Source organism: Strix aluco, chromosome 17 (assembly GCF_031877795.1).
Source record: "Strix aluco isolate bStrAlu1 chromosome 17, bStrAlu1.hap1, whole genome shotgun sequence".
Taxonomy (NCBI): Eukaryota; Metazoa; Chordata; class Aves; order Strigiformes; family Strigidae; genus Strix; species Strix aluco.
Window position 1 is genome coordinate 10863106 of NC_133947.1, and position 19401 is coordinate 10882506.

The 19401-nt window shown below is 44.8% G+C and overlaps 1 protein-coding gene across 3 annotated transcripts in view; it reads left to right on the plus strand.

Moving 5' to 3' along the window:
• SLC13A3 (solute carrier family 13 member 3) overlaps nucleotides 1–19401 on the plus strand; it is a 35107-nt gene that overhangs the window by 11514 nt on the left and 4192 nt on the right. For all 3 annotated transcript variants that reach the window (XM_074843138.1, XM_074843137.1, XM_074843136.1), the window contains 8 exons: nucleotides 5991–6256; nucleotides 6620–6783; nucleotides 11598–11664; nucleotides 12392–12577; nucleotides 13481–13606; nucleotides 15937–16032; nucleotides 17810–17914; nucleotides 18917–19014. In XM_074843138.1, the coding sequence (XP_074699239.1) occupies nucleotides 6021–6256; nucleotides 6620–6783; nucleotides 11598–11664; nucleotides 12392–12577; nucleotides 13481–13606; nucleotides 15937–16032; nucleotides 17810–17914; nucleotides 18917–19014 (1078 nt within the window). In that variant the 5' untranslated portion in view covers nucleotides 5991–6020. The remainder of the gene's footprint in view (nucleotides 1–5990; nucleotides 6257–6619; nucleotides 6784–11597; nucleotides 11665–12391; nucleotides 12578–13480; nucleotides 13607–15936; nucleotides 16033–17809; nucleotides 17915–18916; nucleotides 19015–19401) is intronic.

Sequence of the window (19401 nt, forward strand, 5' to 3'; positions counted from 1 at the left end):
AGTCCTCCTGATTAGAACAAGGAGACTTTAAGAACTTCCAGAAGAAAAATGACATTGCTTGCACTCGAAAGCAAAGCAAAGAACATGAACGAAGGCATTGTGGGGAAAGGGGGTGATGCCAATGGAGGCGAGTGGGGTGGTGGGCTGGGAGTGGAGCGTCCTGGGAGGTGGTGGGGAGCTGAATCCTGGGCTAGAGAGCACAGCAGGAACACGGGCAGGCAAAGAGGTAGCAGTCAGGAGAGCAGCCTGGCAGGTGAAATGAGTGATTGTAGCCTGGTTATGCATTTCATGCACAAAGTCCATCTGTTATGTATGTGCTTGGTGATGAGAAAAGCCAGTGGCACAAAACTGGAAGCAATGGTCAGTTAAAAGAGATGAGAGGAAGACCTTCAGTGAGGAAAGAGGGGTGGTAACTGGAAGTAGGATGACTACCTTTTACCACATTCACTGTGAGCTTCAGTCTGGCAAGAGAGCAAGCCTGGTGAAGAGCAGACTGTCACAAGAGAGGAAGTGAAAGCAGCCATACTAGGGGGAAAAGGGAAGTTGAGAAGAGTCAATATTAACTGGAAGCTAAGAACCATAGAGAACATGAAAAGGGATGTGAAAGAATTGAGGAAGAAATCCCTGGGCAGGGTATGAGGGTGATGAGCAGCGTTTCAGGTGCATGGCACAAAAGGAATGTGACCCGTGGTATTCTGCTGCCAGCTAGACAATGCAGAAAAGCCATATTCAGTGAAGCATGTTTGTTCTGTACTCAGGAAAGTGCTCGTAGTACAATCCTATATCATAAGAAGTTGGCTGTTAATGAAATGTTTTTATTGTGACAGTAACTAAAAGGAAATTAAAATACTTGCATCCAACCCTGGCTACTTTAAAATCTACAGGTTTAGACAACTTCTATGTAAGAATTTTATAAGAGCTGCCTGAGGAGCTTTGTGAACCAATAATGATGGAGATCACCAGAACTACTGGCTGCAGGTCAGGGTGATCTGGAGTCCCTCTTGGGAAGCAGATTCCAAAAAAGGGCTTGAGATGGCAACATGTAATTAGTTGAACATGGCTACCAGACTGGCTACCCACAGCCAAGAGGGTTAATGTGATATTTGTGTGTATGGACATGTGAAAGTTCAGCAAAAGCAGTGGGGATCTCCCAGGCTATTTGCTGAGGTTGTGGCTTTCACCAGAACGTCCTTCGAGTCTGGCTTCCACAACTCGGAAATGGCTTTGACAAATTGGAGAAAACTCCAAATGAGTAAAGGGCTGAAAACCAGGCCATGTGATGAAAGGCTGTGGGAGTTCAACTATTTCTTTCAAAGAATAAAAAGGCAGGGAGTAACTTGATTGCTACCTTGAAGGCACACCCATCACAATCGGAGTTTGGATAATGGTAGCCTAGGCTAAGACGTAAAGGAGGAGCATATAAGAAGATGCAGAGGGTTGAAGCTGGCAGATTCCGATTATCACAACATAATTTTAACAGGGAGGTTAATTAATCATAGGAACAACTTACTAAACTTGTGGTGGGTTCACCATCACTGAAAATGTTTCTGTTTTTCTAATCAGATGTGGTGGATTTGTTGTAAAACCAAAACCAAACCCTGATGCTGAAATGAAGATTCAAAGGGGCGCCCTGTTAACCTTACACAGGGTGTCAAATCATTACACTGTGTTGTTTTAGCTTCACAGTCCATGAATGTTTGAAGATGTAGGATCTATTGCTGCCTCCAAGAGGTGTGAGCCTCAGACCTCTGAGCCAGGGAAGATTTTTCTCTGAGATGCCCATTTCGTTTTTGTCATTAATTTCCTACGTGATCTTGGTCAATTTGCTCACTTTCTCTGAGCTTCAGCTGTCCTGTTTGTAAAATAGAGAAAATGATTCTGTTTTTCTGCCAACTACAAAATACTTGAAGAAGTTTAAATAAAAGCATTTAATAAGCTTTATGTCTTTTTAGCATAACTCCAGAGCAAAATATCTTCCTTGAAGCTCTTACAGCTTGTGCCCCTGTGTTACTGGACCCTTTCTAGCCACTCTACAAATACCCAGCGGAGCAAAACAACTCTGCTGGCAGGGAGGCTGGTAAACAGGGCTTGGTTTATGTCCAGATTACATAATGTTTGCAAGAGCTGGGTTTAGTAGAAATCATTCACATATCCATCCCACTGGAGAACAGGCAGTGTGACCAAGATAGCCAGTAGCAGTCACAGCTGTGAAGTGAGAACAGTTTGCGAGCGAGATGCTAAAAGCCACTGGTATTTTTTTGTACTGAGTAGTTCTGAGTATCGCAGATAGGATGTTCCTCTGTGATAGCAGTAAGATAAAAGGGCTTGAAAAGCTCCAGTTCTGCCAGAATATCTCTTGGTATTGGGATTGAGGTCCTGGAGGAGCCCTGTCACCTGTATGCCCCTAGTTTGCCTGGTCATAGGATGGAAGGGTGATGTGGAACCTGGTGTAGGGGTGATGAAGCTGTGATGACCATGTAATGTGTGAAGGTTGACGGAGAAAAAACGCAGCTTGGCAGTGCCAGGGTAGGGCTTCTTTGAGTGCTGGGTCTGTCTGGTGAGGAGGCTGTGGGCACTGGGCAGGTGGCACTGGGCTGCCCAGGAGCCGCCTGTGGCTTGTGGAGAACAAGGTCCAGCTGAAGTTCCTGATGTCCCCTTCCAGGTTGGCAGTGGGGACTGATGGCTTGTGTATGCCTGGGCGAGCCAGTTCGCCTTATCTGACCCGCATTCCCTGCCAGCACACCTCCTTTCCCTGGGGCACCTCATCTGCCCTTCCAGGAGACTTCGTGCTCTCTCCAGCTCTCCTGCCCATGGGAGACTACCCCACGGCTTGGCATCTCTGCTGTAGCTGAGCAGGTCCCCCAGCATGGAAAATCACTGGTGTTTTCAGTGCAGCGAAGACAGGATCTGTGTCTGGAGGGGCAGAGGTTGTTCCCAAGGCTCTTGAGCAACAGGAAGGAGAGCTGCTGCAGTCCATAGCCACCGAGCACTTCCCTGGAAATCATTAAATGGTTATAAAATTAACCCAATCACAAGACCCATTTTAAAGTTTGTATGTGCTACCATTTTTCCCCCTGAACTTTGATAGACTTATTTTGAAAAAAATAAAACCATAGCTGCGGAGAGGTGAGAGAAGTAGAAGTCTGACAGTGACACAGCAGAGGGATCAAAGGATAAAGATCATGTGGGGGTGATGGTGCCACACACAACAGTGGATGCAGCCCAGTCCATCCCTGGGCAGCCGTGGCCATTTGCTAGAAGACCATTCTTCTGACATTTATTAGCATTTATTGTTTCCATACTAACCAAACTTGCCGGGCACTGGGAGCATTAATTAATTAACATTTGCAAGGTATCTTGAAACCAAAACCCTTTCAATTTTATGTAGAGTTTGGTTCAATTTTATTAATGGTTTTAAATTTTTTTTTATTCTGGGAGTGCTTGCTCCAAATCAAAGTTAGTCTGAAGTGGTCGTGTTCCTTTTTTGTTCAATGGTGGTGCTATCTTAAGTGAAAAACTTGTTTAATATAAATGTAATTTGTCCTCTGTTGGGGTAGAATAAATTGGATAAACAATACTACAGCTTTCTTTTTCGAGTGTCTTGCTGTTGATCCATATAGGTTTCAAAATTTCAGGAGAACCCTCCATATAGCAGTTCTTTCTGTCCTGTTTTGGTTTTACCTCTTGGCTTTTGATCTTGCAATGAAGATTAGTTATTAGATTCATGCTGTGTTTCACTGCAATGTTTTCCAGAGCATTTTCCATACACCAGAGAATAAATATGTCTTATAATTAGTTTTCTAGATTGTACTTCATCTATTTCATCAAGTCAATTAAAGCCTTCACTAATATGCTCTTATATCAAGGCATTGTTAAATATTTTCAGTTGCTCTACCCCTGTAAGAGATAAAGTGGCTTTATTTGGAAGTTGACTTTGGTGCAACTTTTCTTGCAGAAAATTGAAGAATATTTTGCCAGTGGGAGAAAAAAACAATTTATACAACCTTTAGAGATCAAATGGAAAAGGGCTTAATGAGAGCAAAGCTATTTCTTCGGTTTATAAAAAGAACCAGAGTAAAGAGAAATTATCAGTTGCCATGGGAATGAAATCACTAATCTAGTGTGCAAACATTTAAAAACATGATTCTTTATTTTTGCAGAATTTAGCACTTCCAGGTTTGTTGCTCTGCTCCTGCTGGTTTGGAGGAAATAAAGCCATGGGGAGCTCGTGGAAGCTGCCAGGTGCCAGGGCTGATCTGGGAACATAAAGGTTTTACTTCACACTATCTCATATGTCATTTTACTGGGATCTAAAATTAGGACTGGAAGTGCTCTTTATTTCCAGATCTTGGGAACTTCACATGACATGTTGGCTCCACTGCGATGAATGTATTAAAAAAAAATATCAAAGCAAATTACTCTCAGTTCTGCGGTATTTGTGTTTCCACGTGCACTGAAGCACTGGAGCTTTACTAGCAGAACTGCTTGTGAAATGCAAAGCTTGAGGGCTAAAAGCAAATCAGAAATTCTATCATTCTTGCCACTTTCCAAACATTCACTACAGATGTATTGGACAATAAATCCATGTTGGTTTCAGTTCACTTGGATTTGTGCACCCAGCTGGATGTCAGGATAGATTCTGCTCTTTGGCTTTCTCAATAACTGTGGTTATTTTTTATCTTCAGTTTGTGGGTGTGTTACTGGGCTGGTGTCTGCTCTAGCAGCTTGGGATGACCATGTTCAGCTAAGGCCTGGAGTGAATTTTTTGCAGGTGGCCAGGCAAGTTGTGGCTCTGCTGTACCTGCACTGCTGTCTTGCTGAACACTCAAATGCTGCAGCTGAGGCCACATTAACCCCAAAACGCAGCTCCACACAGTTCCCAGCCTGCACTGGTCCCGACCTGGCCACGCCAGGGAGCAGAGCCATCGTCTCCCTCCCAAAAGCCCCAGGAAGCCCATCCCCGGGTGCTGGGGAGGAAGGTCCAAGAGGAGGGACAGAGGTGCCTTTGAGCAACAATTCAACCTGTTCAACAAGCTGGAAAAGAGTGGTAAAATAAATAGCTATGTGGCTTCCAAATGACTCTCGGCTGTTATTTATAGTGCTGTGGGCACTCTGCCCTGTGGTTCCTGACAATATCTCCCTTCAGCCCTGCCGTGACCGAGCACAGCTCCGCGCTGGGCTCCCCCCTGCCCCCCCAGGGCTCTCCCCTCCTGGGCTTGGAACCGTCCTCCTGACTTCTTTCTGTCGCTTGTTATTTCGGCTGTGGCTGTCATGACAAATGGCTTTGGTCTAGTTTGTGCCTCCTGGGTGGATGAATGAATTCACACCATGGCACAGGGGCACTGGGTTTCTGCCAGCCTTGGCGGAGGCTGGAGTGATGCTGGTCATGGGCGAGCTCCCTGCCCGTAGGAAGTGGTGTGACACCAGGGCACTTGATTTACTGATTTCCGTAGGGACTGGGGTGGGTTGCCGTGGAATGGTTTCTCACAGATCTCTCAGGAGACTCTGATCCAAGAAAAGAAACCTTTCTCTGTGGCTCCTGTTGCAAATGTGGGGCCTCAATGCATCCATCTCAAAGCTTCCATAGACATGCAAAGCACGGTCAGTGGAAGTTGAAGAGAAAGCACAAACATATTAAGTGTAACAGGGTCAGATATTGGGACACCTAAGGATGTTAGCAGCAGTGCTTGCTGAGGTTTAGCACCCTAATTCAACATGAAGGGGCAGTTCCTACGCTCCAGAGCTTCCTCCTAGGAAGCTCAGACAATGGAGGAAGATTTGGATTTTGCTGTGTTCTCAGAGGATCAGTGTCAGTCCTGAACCCATCCACAATGTAGGGGGGAAGATGTTGCATTTGATGGAAATGCTTTGAAGAAATACTGTATCCCTGAAGGAGTAATTGGTGCATTTTGCTTGTCCAAGTGTCTCCAAGTGAAAAGATGTCTCTGTAATGCCACATGTCTTACTTTTCCTCTCTCCTCCTTTTGCAGGAAGGAAGATGTCTCTATGTGATCCTGCTAATGGCCCTGTACTGGTGCACGGAGGCGCTGCCCTTGGCCGTGACAGCTCTGCTGCCCATTGTCCTCTTTCCCTTCCTGGGGATCCTTCCATCTAACAAAGTTTGCCCGCAGTATTTTTTAGACACCAACTTCCTCTTCCTCAGTGGTTTAATCATGGCCTCGGCCATTGAGGAGTGGAATTTACACCGCAGGATCGCGCTCAGAGTCCTCATGTTGGTGGGAGTCCAGCCAGCCAGGTGACTAGGGGAGCAGGGGGATCTCCATGGGGGACGTGAGCTGCAGGAGCTCGGGAAGTGGCTCTGCTGTGGTGGGCCGTGATGCGAGTGTCTCCCATACCAGGAGACTGTCCACACCCCCTTTTCCCAGCTTGTTGAGTTTATTCAGCTGTTTGCCTTTGTGCAGAGGCCAGTGGAGCACGAGGAGAATCATTTGGTTCAGCCCCATAATTGTGCTCCATCGAGTTACAGGATAGTCACAGAAGTCCTTCTTCCTATTAGTTTTGTTATCCCTGCACATGAGCTTTTCTTCTTATAGCTATGATATGTCAGAGAACTTGCCAAACTGAAGAAATTCAGCTTTTCCTTTTTTCTCTCTTGCAGACTAATTTTAGGGATGATGTTGACAACGTCTTTCCTGTCCATGTGGTTAAGTAATACTGCCTCCACTGCTATGATGCTTCCAATTGCAAATGCAATTTTAAAAAGCCTGTTTGGGGAGAAAGACACATCTAAGGATATGAACAGGGAAAATGAAGAAAACCAAGGTAATTGAGACAGGGCAGTAGTATAAGCCAGCTGAGGTCTGCCCTGCTGCTGTCAAATATGCCCCATTTTATTGACTTCACTGGCACAAGTACCAGGTTTCTTAGCTGCAACCTGATCTTAGTGCTGGTCCCATTTTAATACAGACTTTATTGCCACGATGGAAGAGTATTGGCATAAAACTCCCTTTTATCCTGCCCCTTCCTCATGTCATGCAGCAGGCAATGCTTATGTGTTGTCTGGAAAAACCAAGAAATGGTGATGTCCAGCCAACCTGCTCCATAAACCTGCTGCTGGCACAAGTGACAGTCCAGCTCTGTGGGCAGGGTGGTGATGGGATTCATAGGGATGCCTTGCTGTGGGGCTAGGCTGAGCCAGGGAGGGCTGTAGAGTGTACGTAATGGTGCGTTGCTGCAGGGACAGGCAAGGGACCGGCCGGGCAGTGAGACCAGGGCGAGGGCAATGACCCCTCCATGGCAGCACACAGGGCTGCCATGTGCTCGCAGACAGGTGGATTCTCCTCTGGGTTTTGCTCTTCTCCCATGAAACTGGAGCCTGAGCTGGATGAGAAAGGGAGGGTGAAAGGGAGGGCTGGCAGGTTAAACACCTATTTATAAAGTGCTTTGTGATTTCCCAGCTTGATGGTACTGCTTGGTGTTGTTCCCGAGCGGGTCACGGACAGGCTGGGTCAGGGGTATGCAGTCAGATATGGTCTTCCTCCAGCCCTCTCTTCACAAGTCATTTACCACAGGTTTGGGGTTCTGGCAGGCAGTGATGAGAAACAGCAAAACAGAAATGAAGTCATGAAGTCCCCTTTGCAGCTATTACTGATAGTTGGAGCAGTAGTCACGGCTTCTCTTTCTTGCACTAATTAGTAATTCTTCTGCCCCTATGATTTAAGAGTAATGGCTTTTTGGTTTCCAGTGAGTCCTAATGCAGAAAAATGAGTCCCCAGAAGAAGACTCAAACATGTGCATACTCTAATAAAGATATAATTAATCATTCATCATTAATGTCTAGCAGTTGTGAGATATTTGCACTCCAGGTTGCTTTATCACATTTGCTTTATGAATTTTTGACCATTCACATCTATTAAAATCAACCCCACTGACCTTCTTGCTATAATTTCTTCTTCTGTAGAAGCATTGTGTTTTGTCATTCTACCTTTAACCTTCTTGACCCCATCCTTTGAAATTATTTGACTATGTAGTTGTGACTGTAAATACAGTAGAGTTTGGGAACACATAAAATCAAGACCCCATTGTCCTAGCATTGGCAAGCACAAAATTAACATCCTTGGCTCACAACGCTTACAGTGGAGAGAGAAGCCAGAAAAGGCAAAGGTAGAGGCGTGCAAGTAGAAGAATGAATAAAGTGATGCTTTGCAAATATCATGTGATGGCGTGATGATGTATTTTTCTTTTGAGGTAGAGACATCTAAAAGTAATAAATACAAGCAAAGGAGAAGCATCTGTAAAATGTACAACATCAAAATGCAGGTTTTCTGGTAGACTTTTTATTTGAACTTTAGTGTCCCAAAGTAGACTCATCCTTTTCTGTAATCTTTCTGAATGGATGAGAAAAACTGAGTTCCTTGAAGGAAGCCCTAAACCTGAAGTCAGTCAAAAGGGATGAATCTGATGTTACAGCTAGGAGCAGAGACGTGCAGGGCAGCTTTCTGCAGCGGGTTCCTGTTGGTTGAGTGTCATCTGCAGTCAGGGCTGGTTGCACATCTCCGATAGAGTTGTTGCAGTTAGTTTTTCAGAAAAATGTATACTCATTTTTATAGTCTAACTGAAGTATAATCTGTGTGCCAGAAATTACAGGCAGATTTATTTGCAAAGGGGACTGTATGTGGAAGCAAACTTGTACAATGGCATATGATAAGGTCAGTTTGCAAATCTGCTTGGATGTGCTTTAATAACACTAGTAGTGTCCAGGAGGCTAAAAAATACTTGGGTGGCTAAAAGAAAATTAAAAATATGTTAAAGAATATATACCATGTAAAAGCATTTGATTTTCTGAAGAAATCTCAACAAGTGAATGAACCGAGTTTTGTGAAGCTTTGGCTTACACCCACAGTGCTAGAATTAAAGTGATGTCTCTGATCAGTTGGTCACACATTTTTGCTGATGAGAGAACCTCAGGGTTGCAATCACTTATGTCCATGCTCAGCCATGTGGGCAGCATGTTCTAGATCAGTAAATATTTGCATGCTTGTGTCATTGATAGCTAAAATTTGGTGTAGTGTTTTGTTCATTTTGATGCTATTGGCTACTGATGCAGTTAGATGAGCATTGGTGGCTGAAGTCTCATCTGATTCTGGTTGATCAAAGCAGGCTTTTTTTGACTTCCAGAACTTTCCTTTTGGAGGTGGGTTACTGATTCCCTGGAACTCCGTCTGACATCGCCAGCCTTAAACCCAAACCATGTGATAGGTGTGTGACAAGCTGGAAACCACTGTGCTAGGGAGCCTGACCTGCTCTCTGCCCACTAACCCATCATTGGCAATATTTAATTTCTCTGAGCAGCCTCAATATCTCCAGTAAAAATCATGAGAAAATATTTCCATCCTTTTTTTCCTGCATAGAAGATATCTTCTGCAAATTCAAGATAAACTGCAGTCAGTGCTTGAGGTGTTTTGCTGGGTTGCAGACCTGGAAATGATGTCTCTAAAGGGGCATGTGGGAAATGTGCATTTTTGGGCACTGCTGCCTGGTTTGGCTGCCTAACCCCAGCCCGTGCTGGCAGGGTGCAGCCCCAGAGCTGCTGCCTGCACCCCTCAGTGGGTGGAAATATTCCTTTTCAGCCTTTTCAACTTTTTAGAAGCGATAAAACTGTCATTAAAGCCAAACTTATCTAGGACAAGCCTTTCTGCCTCTAAGGTATATGAGGTATTTGGGTGAAATGGCCACTGAATCCTTCTCATACTGCTCCATGAGAGGTGTGTGCAGCCAGGTCCTACCTCAGGGGTCTTTGGCCCCTTCTGACTTATGGACCTGCAACAATTTCCAACTCCTTTTTACAAGTTTCATAGGAAAAGTTTGCTCTGCAGCAGCTCTGGCTTTCCTTTGCGTGGTTGCCTTTTGCAAACGTTCCTTGAGAGATAACTCACAGATGGTCCTGGCAAGATGGGATGGGAGTCTGGGCTTAGAAAAGAAAAAATTTGAAAAATGTTAAGAGGTGGAATGAAATATGTCTCTTTGCAGAGCCAGCACTAGGCTTGAGTGGGACGGCACTGATAAGAGGCCTTGGGCTAAATGTGTGGGTTAATGTTCGTCCTTCTAATTACATCCCTCCATCATGTCATCATTGGGATGAAAGCTCAGCATGTGTGTGTCAAAGCCAATTAACTCCAATTCGGTAAATTAGCAATGTGTAAAACATGACTTTGCAAAACTCCTTGGTTCACTGACCTGGAATGAGCTCCATGTCTTCAGCACACACGTGAGTGAGTCCAGAGACTTTGACCACTGGCCCCTCTCCCTGCACTGCTTTCAGTCTCCAGTGCATATACGGGCAGAAGAGGATCATGGTTTGGGCTGAGGAGGGGTGCAAGGAAATCTGGGGACTGATGGGGTGGCACTGACAGGAAATGGGCTCTGCACACAGTGGTCTGCAGACCCCAGGGAGGTGCAGGAACACAGGCCTCTGGAACCCAAAACGTACAAAGAACCCTAGGAAAGGCAGCAGAGCCAATGGTGATGGGGAAGGGCCACCTGGGCTGAAGGTGAATAAAACTCACAAGTGCTCCAATCCTGAGGAGGGCTATGGAAAATGGGGTTTAATGGCACACCTCTACTCCCGACCTCAGGAGGTCAAGCCAGGAGCCAGAGATACAAATGCCTCAAGCCTTAGTGTGAGATCTGGTAAAAAAGAATGATTGTATTGCATTTCTGTCTTTTGATTTCCTCTATTTGTATGTGTGTGGTAGAGTGGTGTGCACCTCGCAGTTTACTGCCAAAGACAACACTGGTCATTCTGGTCAATATAGACCCTTTCCCCAAGAGCTCCTGTCCTGCTCATGTTCCCTGTGTGGTGATAAGCAGGGCAATGAGGCAGAGCCTGTGTGAAATATGCAGGAGGGTCCCTGGGAATCGGGTATGCAACAGAGTCCCCCCTGGGGTGGCCCTAAACTTGCATTGAGGACCAGTCTCTCAGCCTGCAGGGTCTGTCATTTATGGAGGGGATGATGGGCTTGGGAATGGTCCTTGCTGTTGGAGTGGATTTCAGAGGACCTGGTATGAAGCCTAATCCACAAGTGTGCCCCACTCTTATCTTTAAAGAGTGAATTAATTACAGCTTTACAGTGACTTTACACTAGGTGTCTGCAGGGGGTAAAATTCTTATCCCTTGGGAACAGAGCTCTGCAGCAGGGAGTGCTCCTGCTGTCCCTTGGGAACGTTCCTTACAGATATATCAGGCCCAACAGTTTTTCTTCACAAGCATGAGCTATGGTTACCCCCCAAAACAACCCCACCCCAAACCCATGACTTGATAAGGTACAACCTGAAGCTCCTGGTCATGGCAGAGGATCCCAGAGTCCAACCAGTTGCAGTAGCAAAAGGACCAAGCACTTCTGGGTGTTGGAGGAGAAACTGGGTGCTGCGGTGGGACCGGAGTGGTGGCAGGAGGAGACAGGCTCGTTCATTCCCACTGTGCACTCCTAACCTCCTCCCTGTGGCATGAGCTCACCCTTCCTTTGCACAGGCCCTTCTCTGTAAATGGCAGTTGTTTCCTCAATTCCTCTGTTTGGTTCAAGGAGAATTTTCTAGATGCTTTGAACTGTTTTAAAGTCCTAATCTTTCTTTTTCAGCATCTTTACAGCAGAATAAACTTTACACTGTACCAACTGAGATGCAGTTTCTGGCAAGTACTGAGGAGTAAGTTAACTATAAAGTTTGTATTAGAGAGTTAAGAGAGAGAGAGAATTATCCCCTGAGCTAGACCAAGTTTTAGGAATTTGAAATTCAATCATTGAAATGTTTTGATTATACCAACCATCCCAATCACTAGCAGCCTGATGATAGAAACCCTCCTCTGTGTGTCCAGTGTCCCTCTGCATGTCCAAATAATTGCAGAGATTTTCCAGCCACTCTGAAATGTTAACCAGAGGTGTCTCCTCCTGGGGAATTGTGCCTTGGTTTTCTCAGGAACATCAAACATGTGAAGCCAGTGATGTAAAACCCACCAGGGTTTACTGGTGATGGTCCTACTTTGATAACCATGATGGGAAGGAGGCATCTTATGAGGAACAGATGTTTCTTTCCTCTCAGTGCTATCAATTTTTTTTTTTTTTTTTTCCATTTAGCAGTCCTGTGGACTTTATGCTGAGTATTACAAGTTGCTGAGTGGCTGGGCAAGGCACGTGCACCCTCAGCTCCTACAGATGGGTGCCGAGGGTGCTCTGCCCTCTGTAAGGCTGCTGGTCCCGTGTGGCAGTTCACCGAGCAGACTCCTCTGCTGCTCTGAGCTGCTTAGGTGTCCTTGAGGACAGCGTTAGCTTGGATTTCTAAAAACTGGGAATTTTCCTTCTGTCAAGGCTCTGAAGTGGTTGCACTGTATTTAAACCAGGGCTTTCACCGGATTCTCTTTTGGACTATTTTAAAGCAAAGATCTGACGGAGGAGAAGGAGGTTGCCAGCGATGTGCTCTCAGACTTAAAGAAGGAGGAGGAATACAAAACAAATATATGGAAAGGTTTCCTCATCTCAATCCCATACGCAGCCAGCATCGGAGGTACAGCAACACTGACAGGAACTGCACCAAACCTCATCCTTCTGGGGCAGCTGAAGAGGTATGGGAGGCCATCCCATAGAACTCTGTAAATCCTGGAAAGAGACGTGTTCTCCATCCCTATAGGAAATTTCCTTCTGTGCTGAGAACTAGTTTGAAAAATATGCCCTTCCAGAACACTTTGGGAAACTTTGTGAGCAGTTGCAAGCAGAGAGTGCTTGCATCAGCCTTAGCTGTAATAAGCAGGTTTCCAGCATAGCCTGCCAGGCTGTCAGCCAGACCAGTGCATGTGTGCTTCACCTTACTGATGCTCTTAATCCCATTGAATTTAATGGGGCTTGACTACATGCTTACAATTAATGTGGTAACTGTTTTGATGAAACAGGCCGCGTAGAGTTTTGTGAACAGTTATATCTACTACCGTATGGTAGAAAGGAAAACAAGGAACCCACTACTTCTGGCCTGTTTTCTTAGTCATAGAAGATGCCTGCTGTGTGCATAGGAACAGAGATATGTACCATCCTAAGTGCCCACAGGTGTTTCTTTGCTGGCCTCTACAAGTAGAATGTTCAGTCTCTCCTAGGCATGTACAGCATCCCTATGAGGTTCATGTTCAGGCTCTTCAGCAGTTATTGTAGCAGGGTTTAATCCTCGGTGCTCCGGAGCATCAGTATGTGAGCATCAGCCCATCTGGAGAGAGATTTTCAGATCTTCCCTTGCAGGCTTGCACAGCTGGGCTGGGTGAGCTGTGGGTGGCAGGGTGGCCTGGAAGGGTTGTCCCAACACAACGCTCCCCAAATCTCTTGGTGCCCAGATAACTGCTAATGCACACAGAGAAATAGTTTTTAAATGCACACTGACAAGTTTGTAGGATGTTTTGCTGCTGATTTCAGATGTTTGTTTACCCTTAAATTGAAGGGTTGTTTCCCTTCTTGCATTAACTTGATTTTTCCCGTTTGCTTAGTTATTTTCCAGAATGTGATGTGGTGAACTTTGGTTCTTGGTTTATGTTTGCATTTCCTTTAATGCTGATTTTTCTTCTCCTGGGATGGCTATGGATCTCCATCCTGTATGGAGGAATTAACCTGAGGTACGTTTATGCTCACTATACATATACGTAGTCTGGGTATACCAGAGTTGTGAAATACGTGTTCATCACGATTCTCGTACTAAATCTACTGATAACACCCAGGATCATCTGGACAGTGGGGGGGGTTCATAACTAACTTCAGGATGCTCATGCTATAACAAGTCATCTATTTTTAAGAAGCTGATATGCAACAGGAAGGTTTTAAAGATATCTCATAGTTACATATATTTTATCTAACTGAATTCATGTGTACAGAGTATGTATTATATATTCATTCAGTTAAACATACAATTTTTAAAGATTGTTTTACTGCCTGACCTGGACCTGTAAAGGCCAGTGGCAGATTTTCATTGACAGAAGGGAAAGCAGAATCAAACTTTGGAATTAGTAGCAAAAATCTCCTAGGACATAAAAGAGCCAGGTTTTGTTCCTGGGGCAGAAACTTTGGTTTGGAACAGATTACTTCACAACAGGGCTTAATTTTACAACAATGTGTTAATCTGTAACTGAGGATAACATGTTTTTCCAGTAAATCTTTGCTGGATACACGCAACCTCTAGTGTCCACTACTTAAAATGGTTGCGGCATTGCCATGCTGGTTCATTTGGAGCCCTTTTTTCCCCTGCACACTCTCATATGTGATAGTAACAAACTCACAGTCCTGCTTCCTCCAGGGACCATACAGAATTTCTAATATTTAGAAAAGTCTTTAATTGTTATTTTGAGAAAAATGCAAATAGAAGAAGGGGAAAAAAAGAGAACAGGTGTCCAAATATTTACATTGTCTCAAAGACAGGAAAAAATCAATGGGAAAGTTTCAGTCCAGAAAATGCCAAACGCCGGTCCTTAAATTGCTCATGGGGCTTCATGGGAGACTCTGCGTGCTGCTGTGGGATGCTCTGCTGGGTTGCAGCCACCCAGGCCTGTGCTGCTCTGCATCGCGTGCCTGGGGCTTGTGTGCTGTGGGGCCTGAATTCCCCGGCCCTTCGGTGAGAGTTGGGGCACAGCCCCGGCATCCTGCCAGCATGGCCCCGGACAATCAGGTGAGGGAAGAGGTAGCTGTGCTGGCCAAAGCCCCTGGTGAAATGCAAAACTGCTCTTGTGCTCAGAGAACGTGATGCTTTTTGTTTTGTTTGGCTCATCTCTGTCAGCACAAAGCCCGGCTTTATTGGGATAGCTGGGCCAGTGCAGATACCAGTATTCCCCAGAGGCGAGGTGCCTCGGAAGAGACATTGCAAAGCTGCACAAGTACAGCCGAGGTTCTGCAGGAGTCTGGTGGGCTGCTTTGACTGTAACGGCTCGGGGGTAGTGGCTGGACTTTCGATGTGGGCAAGTCCTTGGTGTCTGCAGCACAGTACAGGCAGATGGACATCGCTCCAATCGCAGGTCAGCTTCGCTGGGTCCAAAAGACATTAAAAGGCTTAGGTATGGGCTGGCTGAGCTGATGCTCCTGTTAATAACACCCCCCCCAAATAATAAGAAATGGAAGGGACAGCTATTTGAGGTTCAGGAACTTCTGAAAGATCAACTGTTCATCCATATAGAAGACCCAGCTACGATACCCCTTTGAAACAGTGAATGAATTAAGGAAGCGCAGGCACCATGGGGCAGGATGGATGCATCTGATGCAGTAAGTTGGGTCTGTAGGTTTAATCAAGGCCACAGGCAGGCTTAGAAGTGAGGTTCAGCATCATGGGATGTGATGGGAGATGCAGTGTGAGATATGAATATGTCATTTGTATGCACATACTACAAAGGACCAAACAGTGTGTGCAGTCAGCATGGCTGGGCTAAGAGGCTTAGCCAGGAGCACATTAACATTCCTGGCCAGTTAGAAATGCCTCACATTTTTGCTGATCCTCAGCAGCATCCTGGGATCACCCAGGAAATTTCAAGTGACTTGAGAAATGAAGGGACAGATTAATTTTCTATGTCACCCTCTTCCAAGTTGTTCTGCCCAAGTAGGTAACTGCTAGAGATGTGGAAATCCTGCAGTGCTGGGACTTACTTTTGGCAATCACAGCCCATGCTGGAGGAAGCAGTTCAGAATATAAATGAGAGGAAACTTCCTAACCTCTGCAGGGTCTCCTTTGTATGAATGCATAGAGAAAGAATATATAAAATGGGGCCTTATTGCCTTTATCTGCACCAGAGACCTTCATCATTAGTCTTCATAATCTGAAGAGAATGCAAACAGAGCTGCCAGAGATGCACAGCTCTGAAACTTGCAGAGCAGGCACTGGAGAAGTACACCAAGTCATGCATATGCAGCATTTACTATATGTCAGTTATGTTAGAGACATGTTAAAATGTAACTGTGTTCTTGGCAGGGGCTGGAGAACAAAAAAGTCAAATATAAGAGTGGATGCAGAAGCCCGAGCCAGAGAAGTGATAAAGGAGGACTATCAGAAACTGGGTCCGACAAAGTAAGTCATAAAGGTGGGACTGAAATGAAAAAGAAATCAAGTGGGTTTGCAAATGTCCTGTCTTAAGAGTGGAGGACTGGGGGAAACGCAGTTTTTTAGAAGAAAATGAAATATATCTTTGCACTCAGCGTGTTCGTAACCTGCTGAAGTTTGCTTTTTGAATGCTCCAGTTTCTTCACCTTTACTAACATGAATAATTGCAAATAGCAGCTTGTACGCAAATCTTCTCAAGAACAAAGTTCATATTATATAGTGAATTCATGCTGGGTTGTTTAATTATTGTTTGTAATTTTTCTACTCCAGGGACAAAAACAGTCCTGTGTGCATTATGTACTAACCAACACAGGCTGAATTTTGAAGGTTTGCGCATACTTGTTCTGCAAAGCAGGAAGCATTTGCTGAGAAGGCTGGTGAATCATATGACAGATATGAATCATGTGGATTGTGGATATACCTTAACAAATCTTAATAGCTGCTCAAAGACAGTATATGGAAAGAAGTCAGATCCATGTCATGGAATACATTATTTTTTCTGACTATCTCCTTCAACTGTATTAGTTGGGTGAAGAAAGAACAAGAGACTTTTAGCTTCTTATTGTAGTTCCTCAAAGGTCTTGTCTTCTGGTAAAAGCTTGGTGCAAATTGCAGTGATGGGGATCATATTTTGGAGAAAGGAACCAGCAGAAAGAAACATGAATTTTAGACTTAGGAGAAATGCCAGAAAAGGGTGAAGCTGGAGGCATTCAGTATCTCTAGAAATCAAACCCTAGGTATGTCCAACCAGCCACTGATGTTCTGGGCAACCAGGGCTAGAGAAGGTTTTTGAAACTGTAGGTCTTAACCTTAAATGGTTTGTGTTGTTCCATCTGTAAAATAATATTTTCATACTCATGGCAATGCTGTGAAGATTCAGTGATGTTTGTGTCATGCTATCGATATTGTAATTATTGCTGTTGTGTGGAAAATGGAGTGGTTCTTCAAAGACAATTGTCTGTGCCTGTGCTGTAAGTGAAAGAAATTGGTTTATTTGTTCCATTCAGTACATTATCGAGCAGCCTGCAAAATGTCTCTGAAAGAATCAAAGTCCCCCTTTGAGGTCTAGGAGTGAGAAAGTCCATTAAGCTGTGCTCTACCAATTTGATTAGCAACCCCATAACTTAAAATCAGTGCAAGCGGCCTCTTCCCAATGGTTTAGATGCCCTTCCCTGTGCTTGGAGAGGTTTTAAACAGTGTTTTGAGGTGTTGTCTTGGTTAACTCTTGACTCCACTAGATGCTTTAGTGAATATTGCCATTTACTTACATTATTGTGGTTTGTCATGTGTCTAAGGGATACTGTTTAGGTTTTGACCTTGAAGAAGTTTGTTCCTGCTGTCTCATATATGATTTGAATCTGAGCCATCTTTTTACATCACATGAACTGGAGTGAAACCATCCCTAGCTGATGTGTCTTAGGGACATCCCAGAGGGCAGTGGTAAGAGGCATGACCATGAGAAGCTGCTTGGCTCTTCTCTGCCCCAGCCAGAGGGTCACCTTGCGTACACCTGTTGTGTACACCTCTCCTTAATGTCTCCCAATAAGAGATAATTGCTGGCAAATATCAGTATTTGCAAATAGATTTACAATCTATCCCAATCTTTCACTGTAGTTGTTTTTAGATATTTTAGAGAAGCCTAGCTTCTCACCCAAGCTGCTGCAGCCTGAGCTCAATACTTGTGCTAGCTTGGATCCACCCCTTTAGCACTTCAGCATTTTAACTGCGTTTCTTTTCATTTTAGGTTTGCAGAACAGGCAATTTTCTTCTTCTTCTGCATGTTTGCGATCATGCTTTTTTCCAGGGATCCCAAATTCATTCCAGGTTGGGCAAGCTTGTTTGCACCAGGGTAAGATTTCATTTTCATTCCACTGTCACATTTTTCAATAGCATTTCCAACTCTTTGAGATTCCTGGGTTTCTGATTGTATTGCTTAACACTATTACTCAGGTTTCCTGGAATAAACTGCGCTTCAAGTAGCAGAGCCAATTTTATTGTTTCTGTCCCCTGGAGGAGGTACATGAAGCCCGGTGGGAAGTTGGCATGTGTCTATCTGAGGCCATCCCTAGGGTTTTAATGTTGCGAACACTGTTTATAGGTACATTTACAGTGAAATACTGAATTCTTTATGCAATCCACTGATTTCACTGGAGGTCTGCAGACTGAAGAGACGTGGCAGGAGCTGACCCTGAGTGCTATCCTGTTGGTTTGGCAAGTTTGTCTCCCCTGTGACTTCCTTACCTTGGGAAGACGAACAGATAGAGCAGCTAAGGAATGCTAAAGCTCAGGGAGGGTGTTGTTATTTCTTAACAGAAGACCTTCAGAAGTTGTTTTTTTTTAAAAAATTAAGTCCTAGCTTAATAAATGATTCCTTAATACAACAAAGTAGTTAGGGACTTTCTCCTCATCACTTAATAGCTCCTTACAGTCAAACACATGCTCTTTACTGGATGGACCCTGCCTTTCACTTTAGAGTCTGAGCATTTTTGCAAAGAGCTCATGTAAATAAGATGGTCTGGGCTCTGCCTCTCTTCTTCCCTGTAATGAGCTGAGGAAACTTGTCCTCACAACCCCTCATGGACTGACCCTGACTCTGCAGTCAGAACAACCAGAGCATCAGTGTGGTGGGGATTAGACCTTGGTTTTTATATTTGTAGGGCAGCTTTTCTAGGAGGTTCACAGCCCATTGTAGAAATGTGGCTCGACGGGGAATTAAAAAGAACTGTGAACAACAAGTGTTGTTCAAACCTGATGGAAACTTATAATCTTCTTTGGTAAATCCCTGTTCTCATAAACTTTGTAATTCTACAAGCTTGTGCTTCTTACACGTGTTTCTGCTGCTTTTGGACAGGTTTATCTCAGATGCAGTTACAGGAATCACCATTGTGATTATACTGTTCTTCTTCCCTTCACAAAAACCTTCCTTCAGGTGGTGGTTTGACTTGAAAGGTGAGTAGGAGACCCCTCTGGGCAGGGACTCTGCCCTTGCCTGTGCTCTGGCAGGGCAGGCATGGAGCAAGAGCCAAGACTATCCCTTGGACCTGCACCAGCCCACAGCAGCTGCACTGGCCATCTGGAGCAGCGTGGCTTGAAGGTGCGATTTGATCCTACAGAGGCTTTTTTTCTGAAGTGCCAGAAGAGGTTTAGGAGTTGCTGCTCTGCTTCTGATTGCAGGAATGACTCAGTTGCTCATGTAGCTGTCAGAGATGATGCCAGGGTGGGTTGAAGCAAGCTGAAATTGGTGTTGATTTACCATAGCAGACCTGATTGTGAAACAACAGAGGTTTGGTTGCTGAGTCCCAAACAGCTCCGGTCCCTCAGGGAAGAACATGAACC